This window comes from Ostrinia furnacalis, unplaced genomic scaffold (genome assembly GCF_004193835.3).
Source record: "Ostrinia furnacalis isolate ACB-3 unplaced genomic scaffold, ASM419383v2 OfSCF3843, whole genome shotgun sequence".
NCBI classification, from domain to species: Eukaryota; Metazoa; Arthropoda; class Insecta; order Lepidoptera; family Crambidae; genus Ostrinia; species Ostrinia furnacalis.
The window spans coordinates 418,555-428,441 of NW_021134082.1; the positions used below are offsets into that span (position 1 = coordinate 418,555).

The window sequence follows — 9,887 nt, forward strand, 5'->3', positions numbered from 1 at the left end:
TCATCTCTACCGGGATCACTCCCGCGGGCCCCGTATACGGGACAGCGGGATTTATACACTTTAAGCAGACGTTGAACTCTATTACCGGGGGTTAAGGTTCAGGTTCAATGGGAGGACTGTACACGGGATTTATCCCGTCTGAACGACACCTCTGCGACGCTGAATGTTTTATGGCACGCCATGAAGATGTTTTTGGGTTTGATTAGATTTAACACGTTAAGAGGGTTAATTTTAACATTTCATAACGAAAATATTTTGAGGCAGAAGCCTGTATAAAACATTTTATTCATAATACTTTTCAAAGTACTGTCGACTGCACGCACATCACTACATTTTTAGCTTGGTGTCGTCTGTACATATTATCTGAGTAAATTAATATGTATTACATAAATTAAATAAGGATTGAATTTCAGAATGATGGATTTTTACTGCGCTATCAATGTTCAATCCTTAATGGCATTAATGTGACAAGAATAAATAAATACATCTAATAAACAATACATGCATCTCGATTTTTCATGAACGTAGGTATTTTAACACTTTTTTTAATAACCACTTTCTATTCTTATAACAGCAAGATTTGGGGTAGAGTTTAACAGGTTCTAATAAGAAAAATAAAAAATGAAAATCCTTATCTCTAATAACGCTTGACGTTATTTACACCAAATTCGTTGAGCCTAACCCGTTACAAATTAGGGGATTTCTTAAAAAAGCCCGCGCTAAGCCGGCGCATCTGCGTACAAATGAGTGCCATCACTTACGTCAGCTGGCGATATGTCAATGGTAACACGCGTTTGTCGTAAGTGACGGCACTTAGCTTGACGTTACCACAGTCAGATGTGGGATGTGGTATATCAGATTAATAAATAGGGTTTTGAATTTTGCATGTATTGAAGACAATGTTGGGGCAATCAAAAAAAAAGTATTTAGGGAGAAGCAAGATGATCTTGATGGTAATACCACAATTTTATATAAAATGCTCCTATATTTTAACAATTTTAAAGAATCAGTGTTGATTAATGCTCGTTACTAAACACGTGCGTGGGACGTCCACCCACAAGGTGGACCGACGACATCATAAAGGTAGCAGCTTCCAGCTACCTTTATGCGCCTTCGCGCTGGACGCAGGCCACTACCAACCTGGCAGCATGGAAAGCATTGGGGGAGGCCTATGTTCAGCAGTGGACGTCCTATGGCTGAGATGATGATGATGATGATGATGATGATGATACTCGTTACTTTGTGTATTTAATTTTTTAAGAGGCAAGTAAAGACTCCACGTAAACAAATATTAAATTTTAAAGTAGGTAATTTATTTATGTGAGAGTTTCCAATCAGAGTTTTATTTAGTCTAATCACACCAAAATATCTGTCATAAAGGTAGCTCTACTGCAGCACGACTCTCTGTGACATTTGTTGTCAATCTAAAATTACATGTAGTGTTCATTCACAAAAGCTTTGCCAGTGTATTTAATTCTAGTCTGCCTTGGATCGAGTGTCCCCAGTCTCCCCTACAGTGTGGCAACTGTCACCTTGTGTCAGTTCATACTCATATACCTCAACGGCATCAGACGCTTATGCCAGTCTTACGGCNATTAAATAATAACTTTATCAAGAAACGTTACATATTGGTTTTGGCATATTTATTTTTTCAAAATTCGGCACTTGATTTTTGAGCGACGCTAAGTCTATGAAGCTCTAATATCAGCCCACCGTGCGGCGGGCCGGTGCTCGGACCACGTGACTTACCAGGGCCGTAGCTAGGGAGGGGCCAGGTGACTCATTTTCAGGGCCGTACCTAGGGAAGAGCCAGGGTCACTCATCATCCACGTTCTCCTCAATAGCAGCGAGTCACCGCTGTTCTGGTGCGCGGAGGGCGGTGCTCGAGCCACGTGACTTACAGGGCCGTAGCTAGGAAGGGGCCAGGTGTCTCGCTGTCAGGGCTGTAGCTAGGGAGGGGGCAGCATGGGGAAATGCTAGGGCGGGTGACTCACTGCCAGAGCCGTACCTAGAGAGGAGTCAGGTGACTCACCGTCCACGTTCTCCTCAATAGGCTCGAACTCGCCGTCCTCCCAGCCACCGAGCGAGTCGCCGCTATTCTGGTGCGTGGCGGGACGGGTCCTAGCTGCAACGCTCGGACCAGACTCAGCGTCAGGGCCGTAGCTAGAGGCATTAACGAGGCAATAGTAGATTCTCCTAGGTCACTCACCGTCCACGTTCTCCTCGATAGGCTCGAACTCGCCGTCCTCCCAGCCGCCGAGCGAGTCGCCGCTGTTCTGGTGCGCGGCGGGCCGGTGCTCGGGCCACGTGACTTACCAGGGCCGTAGCTAGGGAGGGGCCAGGTGTCTCGCTGTCAGGGCTGTAGCTAGGGAGGGGGCAGCATGGGGAAATGCTAGGGCGGGTGACTCACTGCCAGAGCCGAACCTAAGGAGAGGGGCCAGGTGACTCACCGTCCACGTTCTCCTCAATAGGCTCGAACTCGCCGTCCTCCCAGCCGCCGAGCGAGTCGCCGCTATTTTGGGGCGGTGCTTGAGGCGCGCGTGTCACATGACTCAGCAGGGCCGTAGTTAGGGAGGGGGCAGTATGGGGCAGTACTAGGGTGTTGTCCTAGGTCACTCACCGTCCACGTTCTCCTCAATAGGCTCGAACTCGCCGTCCTCCCAGCCGCCGAGCGAGTCGCCGCTATTTTGGGGCGGTGCTTGAGGCGCGCGTGTCACATGACTCAGCAGGGCCGTAGTTAGGGAGGGGGCAGTATGGGGCAGTACTAGGGTGTTGTCCTAGGTCACTCACCGTCCACGTTCTCCTCAATAGGCTCGAACTCGCCGTCCTCCCAGCCGCCGAGCGAGTCGCCGCTGTTTTGGGGCGGTGCTTGAGGCGCGCGTGTCACATGACTCAGCAGGGCCGTAGTTAGGGAGGGGGCAGTATGGGGCAGTACTAGGGTGTTGTCCTAGGTCACTCACCGTCCACGTTCTCCTCAATAGGCTCGAACTCGCCGTCCTCCCAGCCGCCGAGCGAGTCGCCGCTGTTCTGATGCGCGGCGGGCCGGTGCTCGGGCCACGTGACTTACCAGGGCCGTAGCTAGGGAGGGGGCAGTACTAGGGTGTTGTCCTAGGTCACTCACCATCCGCGTTCTCCTCAATAGGCTCGAACTCGCCGTCCTCCCAGCCGCCGAGCGAGTCACGTTTGACCACATGACTCACCAGGGCCATAGCTAGGGAGGGCCCAGAGCCCCGATTACGGTAATTTTTAACGTCTCCAACCCAGACACGCTTCTCGATTCTGCGATACGATTGGTCGTTCAACAGCGTACGTCAGCTGTTTTGACCAATCGTATCGCAGAATCGGAAGCGCGTCTGGATTGGAAACGTTAAAAGTTACCGTAATCGGGGCTCAGGTGACTCACCGTCCACGTTCTCCTCAATAGGCTCGAACTCGCCGTCCTCCCAGCCGCCGAGCGAGTCGCCGCTGTTCTGGTGCGCGGCGGGCCGGTGCTCGGCGCGTGCTCCCCGCACGTATGTCGCGTTCGCATTGTTGAGAGCGGGGTCAGTCCATTGCGTGTTGCTCCACGTTTCAGACGGACTAGCCAGTTCCTCTTCGGCGGTCTGTAGGTATTTTTAAGTCAATATTCAGGATTTTTTATACAGGGTGTTAGGTAAATGGGTATATGAGCCGACACTAGCCCATGTTAACATGGGCATATAAATGGTATGGTGAAGTCAGAAATTTGATATCATCATTTTAATTTTTTTAATTTTCATACAAAATAAATTTTATGAAATACGATTTGTATGAAAAATAAAATAATTAAAATGAAGATATCAATTTTCTGACTTCACCATACCATTTATATGAACATGTTAACATGGGCTAGTGTCGGCTCATATACCCATTTACCTAAAACCCTGTATAATAATAAATAATAAATATCCATGGACATTTTTACACTACCTACGTTTTAGTCCCAAACTAAGCAAAGCTTGTAATTTTTATTTGTAAATACATACTTAATATACATAGTATTACCAGAAATTAAAATTTCTTATTTCAATTTCAGCCCGGCCGGGAATCGAACCCGGGACCTCTCAGCATAGTAGTCCGTTCTGAAACACTACACCAAACGGTCGATCTAATCAAAATACGTTATTAAATAAGCGCAGACCACCGACTTTTAGTTGGCTGATGGTTGGGTCGGGCTGTTAATCAGTATGGGCATGTATGAAAGTCCGTACATTACACCGATTTGGTATCGGCCGATTCTTTATACAAATTAGAATCGGGCCCAACTATCGGCCAACTAAAAGTTGGTTGTGTGCGCCTAGGCTTAAAATAACGATCTCTTGTATTTTTTCACGGTGGACGGGCTTATTATACAGAAAAGATAAATGTGCGAACCCTAAGCTTAAGATAAGAACGAAGGTAACGGTTACAGAACTGTCATGAAAATGAAAGCTCTCAAAAAGATAAGGTAAAGTTAAGATTGGAGAAACAATCTAGAAATCAGGTTACCATCTTCAAATTTTCTTCATTCCAAATCATACAGTTAACTGTAAAAGAGTCTCTAATGATACATAACAATCTTAATTTGTTTTTCTCTCTTTCATGAAGTCTTAGACAAACTATGGTCTCATCATCATCATCATTTTAGCCACTGCTGAACAAAGGTCTCCCCCAATGATTTCCACAATGGCCGGTTGGTGGTGGCCTGCATCCAGCGCCTTCCTGCTACCTTTATGAGGTCGTCGGTTCATCATGTACAAATATGGTCTAACGTTAAACAATATCAAACTCACCGGTTGTTCCTGCAGCGTGCCCCACTCATCGTTCCCCCACTCGTCTTCGCAGAGAGCCGCCAAAGTCGTGTGTTGATGCGCGCTGACGCTGCTAGGCTCAGACTTTACACTCGCGCATGTTGCTATAAGTTAATAAAAAAGAAAAAATATAAACAGTGAAACTAACAAACTAAATTTAAAATTAGGTATAAATAAGCAAGCTCGGTTCGACTTTCTGTGATTTGTTAGCACTTTTAGAAAGAAACTCGAGTTATAATACTAGAAAAAGAATCAGCGGCATAATAGATCGTATCATCATCATCAATAATTTATTCAACCCACATATTTGTTTCCAGAAATGAATCCGAGAGCGGTGAGGTGACGCGACTTTAGTGGAAATAAATACAAAACATGACATTTGAAGTCTACTGGTTCGAGTCGGGTCCCTTTCACAATTTATGGATATGTTACGGTCAAAGTGATAAATGTGAAAATTATGAATAATCGTCGGTTATTATGAATAATTACCGCATGATTTGGTAAATGTGATTAATATGAGGTCATTTAAGTGTGTATAAAACTAAATAGGCGGCTTAGGGGTGGCCCAAGGGCCACCCCCGCCGCACCCTAACCTATTTTTCACTTTAAATCAAAAAAATATGTTATGGGCATCATAGAAAAGTAATATTATGCAAGAAACATTCCAAACTCATTATGCCAAATTATACCAACTAATAATATTATAAATGCGAAAGTAACTGTCTGTCTGTCTGTCTGTCTGTTACGCTTTCCCGCTTAAACCTCGCAACCGATTTTGATGAAATTTGGCATAGAGATAGTTTGAGTCCCGGGAAAGAACATAGGATAGTTTTTATCCCGGTTTTTGAAACAGGGACGCGCGCGATAAAGTTTTTCTGTGACAGACAAAATTCCACGCGGGCGAAGCCGCGGGCGGAAAGCTAGTATTTATATATGATATCAAAACGTTCAAAAGTTTGGTTGTACACGAGCACGTACACAAGATGTTGCTCTCTTTTATTAAATTTGTTACCTACTAAGGTTGAATTATTAAATAATCACTGGTAAATGTGATTAATTTATCACTTTAACCGCGACTGTCGGTAATTATTCATAATAACCGGTTATTATTAATAATTTTCAATTTATCACATTAACCGTAACAGATACACTAAGTTACATAGAAAATAATAATTTTAATTTACTAGTTTAAATTGTAGGATATAAATGTTAACGATAAAATTTGAATTATATGCTCATTTTTATGTGAAATAAAATAATTGTTTTTATACATTGTGATAATGTCGAATAGATATAAAATATTATTTCTAATAGAAAATGTAATGTAAATAATAATGCAGTAAGTAAATCTTGCTTGTCATAACTGAAAAGACGTTTCTTTATTTCATAGTAAGTGGAAATTATACCATTTATCCATACACACACAAAGACATTCATAGCAATCGAAACTATCTTTCCCATTCCACGAAATGGTCAACAACAACAACCAACCAGTGTGCAGGTTTTCGTTATAATGTTTATTTGTAAAAGACGTTCTCTAATAATTGTGCTAGTTGTTTTGTTAAATGGATTTCCATGACACTGAATCAGTCGCCCCTGCAACCAACAGTGTGCAGATTTCATTATAATATTAATTTGAAAAATACATTCTTTAGAAATTATGCTATTTGTTAAAAAAGGATAAGTCACTAAATAAGTTTCCCCTGCAATGAGGGTTTTCGCGATTTAAAAATCCGCCAGATGGCAATACGTAGACGCGAGGTCCAAATGCTGCATGATTGGTTATTTTTGACGTGACACTGACAGATATGTCAAAATCCACCAGTCACGCAGCATTTGGACCTCGCGTCTACGTATTGCCATCTGGCGGATTTTTCAATCGCGAAAACCCTCATTGAATCAAATTCCCTTGGCAACTCACCAGCACTGGAGTCTATGTCTCCCCACTGCGTCATGTCCCAGTGTTCCGGATCGTAGTCTGACGCGGACTCGCTGCGCTCCAGTGACGTCATGGAAGTCACCGATGACGTCGTGGTCGAGAGGCTGCTTGACGACGGTTGCTCTGCGGGAGAGACTAGAGTGAGTATTAGATATACAAATAGTTTAAATTTCAAGTTAGTTGATGTATGATTGTAATCTGAATTTGAAATCAGATTAACCTAAATTATTGGGTAAAATTCGTATGTGAAATAAAATGGTTCATTCACAAAGCATAGAGTTAATTATGAATAGGTCGTATCGCATCGATTGTGTGCTGCCTTGAAAATAGTGGAATTACTACTATTATGAGGAGTGTTGTATCAGAATAACACAAATAAGCATCTGGACTTGATTGAATGCCCTGTAAAAATGAGTTGGCCGTGTCACTTGGCACTTACTGAGCGAAAGCTGGAGTGCGGTACAGGCTACGCACCGAACAAGAGAAGTCACTTAGCTATTCACCGACTGAGAGAGAGCTTGGCACTTGGTCGATTTACTTGGCTACTCACTGAGCGAGCCGGGATTAGACAGCGCCGATTTAACGGAGTGCGAGGCCTTAACGGTGGTGACGGCTCAACCGGCCCATTTCGCCGTGCTACTAATCAAGCGACAGTTTGGAACTTGGCCGTACTACTTGGCTACTCACCGAGCGAGCCGGGTTTAGACAGCGCCGATTTAACGGAGTGCGAGACTCGCGCCGTATCCGAGTGTGAACGGTAGAACTTGGCCGTGACGGCGGTGACGGCCCAGCCGGCCCACGTAGCGGCCGCGTTGCCGAGCGATGGCGTCGCCGTGTGCACGTCCGCTTCTGCAATGGCCAATAAAAGGAATTTAACACTGAGTTCTAGAAGAAAGTAAATAAAATATCCTTGAACATTTTACATAGGCTATTTCTAGTCTCAAACTAAAAATGATATGCTAAAAATACTTAACAATATCTATATCTATATATATAAAAGAAAGTCGTTTTAGTTACACCACTTATAACTCAAGAACGGCTGAACCGATTTAGCTGAAAATTGTCAGGGAGGTAGTTTAGAGCCAGGAGAAGGACATAGGATACTTTTTATCCCGTTATTTATTGCCATTAAGGCGGAACAAAGTTCGCCGGGTCAGCTAGTTTTTTATAAACATGTACAAGTAAAATACATAAATAGGTACATATTATAAAATGGAAAACTTATTTTTTTTCATAAAACTCATTTTATTTTTGCAAGTGGGCTTTTAAAAAGCAATTTTACACGTCCCAGTATCAACTCTACCACTGCTTCGGGACAATAAATGTGCCAGTGCTGAGAAGATGCAGCGCAAGAAACTCAGTCACTCAGTTTCACTTACCCATTCCTTCCTTCAAGCTTGGATCGTCTGACACCTTTTCTAATTTGCCAAGGAATCCCTTTATAGTCCTAAATGCTGCGTCGCGTACCTAAAAGTAAATAACAAATTAAATGTAACTGTATAGTTACTTGACACAGGGATTACTAGAACACGCGTAATTATTTATTTTAGAGATAGGTACATACCTGTTTCTCGGGGTCATTAGTGAGCGGACATAAGGCGGGCAGCACCCTATTGGCGACTTCCACCAGCAAGAAGTATTGTTGGGTGGCCGCTAGGGCGAGAACTCCAGCCTACAATAAAAATATTTATATGACAAATTGATAATTCAATATCCTGAGATGTAAGTCCAGAAATGTAAACAAACACACACACACACACACGTATGTAATTTTACCTATTATTGTTAAAAACTGTCAATAAGTTATTTAATAAAGAATTTATTTATTTAATTACATATGCAGCACGAAAAGTTTGAGCAACCTTTTTCTAAGTTCTTTGAACCATTACACGATATACGACGAAAAGCAAGAGTTAATTATAATTTATAAATGAGGTTACCTGTCTAGCGGGAGGGAAGGCATCCCGTGTTGCCCTCACGAAGGCCGAAACTAGAACCTTTTGCCGGATCTGCGGATGGAGGTGAGTTGCCACCTTGCCCAGGCAGACTGTAGTGTTGGTTCTGGAATTTTAATGACTATTCTAGTAAGTCATAAAAACAAAGTAACTAACGCTTATGGACGAATCAGTCCATACCTAGTACACGATAAACTGTAAACTATATTAGAAGCAAGGCGCTGACTAACTCTTCAAAAAGTAGGTTTCATTACAATGTTCGCACCATCTAAAATGCGCGCTGTTATCATTCGTTCCTTGCTGTGAAGCGAAAGTTGCGGCAAGCGAAATGCCATAAACTGCGTAAAATACGCCTCGTACGATGGACACTACTTTAATTAAAATCTGATAGTGAGGCAAACTGGAATCAGACTGTTATTACCTGATTGGTCAGAAAGCATTAATTACTTCGTTCGAAACCTAATGTCGTATAAAAATAAATGAACAGTTTTTTATACCTTATGCCTCCTTGGTCGTCCTTTGCCTGTAACCTCGCGAAGTGTTTCAACACCTCTACATTAAGGTTGTTGTAGTTAAGTTTCGGCGCGAGGTGCACTATCGACTTGACAGTTTGCTCGCGGATGATCGGGTTCGTGTCTAGGAAACCGTGCACCACTTGCGGGAATATTTGGTCGTTTACCTGCAATGATAATGATATATTTGTCACCGAAAGATTATAAACATCGTTTGATTACAATCTATCTCGTGAGATTGTAAACTGTCGAAAAATTGTAAACCGTAACATATGATTGCAATTTAACGCATTATTTTTCGCTTTATTGTAATCTATCGATGGGAAGCGGTCAAATTGTGATCTCAGGAGCTGATTGGTTGAACGTTATGTGCCCCCCGCCGCCCCGGCACTCGCCATATTTGTTTGTTATTTGGTTTGTTGTTAAATGTAAACTATGTGTTTTTGTGATTATAAATTAATTTCGTGTTAAAAATAACATATCTATGTATAGAATTAGTTATGTAAAATTATTGTGGACGTAAAAAAATCTGTGATAAACCAACGAATTAGTGCTAGTTTCCGAACATAACGTAAATTACATAAATTTTTCGTGTTTTAATATTTGTATGCGTGTGAACTTAAGTGATCTCATTGAATACTATTTGCCATGTCGGATATTGAGCCTGGTCAAC

General features: G+C 42.6%; 2 protein-coding genes across 2 annotated transcripts in view; both read right to left on the reverse strand.

Annotated features, from left to right (window-relative positions):
* Positions 1-1,476: 1,476 nt before the first annotated feature.
* LOC114358322 (ring-infected erythrocyte surface antigen-like) lies at positions 1,477-3,209 on the reverse strand. The gene is made up of 8 exons (XM_028312254.1): positions 3,122-3,209; positions 2,961-3,062; positions 2,791-2,868; positions 2,621-2,698; positions 2,451-2,528; positions 2,210-2,311; positions 2,033-2,125; positions 1,477-1,532 (listed from the first exon to the last, which is right to left on the reverse strand). The coding sequence occupies exons 1-8, from the start codon at positions 3,207-3,209 to the stop codon at positions 1,477-1,479; spliced, it is 675 nt and encodes a 224-aa protein (XP_028168055.1).
* Positions 3,210-3,352: 143 nt separating this feature from the next.
* Positions 3,353-9,887, reverse strand: part of LOC114358323 (N-terminal kinase-like protein) — an 8,208-nt gene continuing 1,673 nt past the window's right edge. Inside the window, exons 2-9 of the mRNA XM_028312255.1 lie at positions 9,200-9,381; positions 8,688-8,808; positions 8,312-8,419; positions 8,127-8,214; positions 7,435-7,596; positions 6,730-6,870; positions 4,791-4,912; positions 3,353-3,602 (exon numbers count right to left, since the gene is read on the reverse strand). Of these exons, the coding sequence (XP_028168056.1) occupies positions 3,375-3,602; positions 4,791-4,912; positions 6,730-6,870; positions 7,435-7,596; positions 8,127-8,214; positions 8,312-8,419; positions 8,688-8,808; positions 9,200-9,381 (1,152 nt within the window). The 3' untranslated portion in view covers positions 3,353-3,374. The remainder of the gene's footprint in view (positions 3,603-4,790; positions 4,913-6,729; positions 6,871-7,434; positions 7,597-8,126; positions 8,215-8,311; positions 8,420-8,687; positions 8,809-9,199; positions 9,382-9,887) is intronic.

Bases quoted from the DNA above. Each gene is read 5' to 3' on its own strand.
- LOC114358322 (XM_028312254.1), bottom strand. From the start codon at position 3,209: ATGGCCCTGGTGAGTCATGTGGTCAAACGTGACTCGCTCGGCGGCTGG. The intron at 2,312-2,450 runs GTGAGTCACCTG...GGCCCTGGTAAG, and splicing joins TATTGAGGAGAACGTGGACG to TCACGTGGCCCGAGCACCGG. The intron at 1,533-2,032 runs GTGAGTCACCTG...AACTGACACAAG, and splicing joins TATTGAGGAGAACGTGGACG to GTGACAGTTGCCACACTGTA.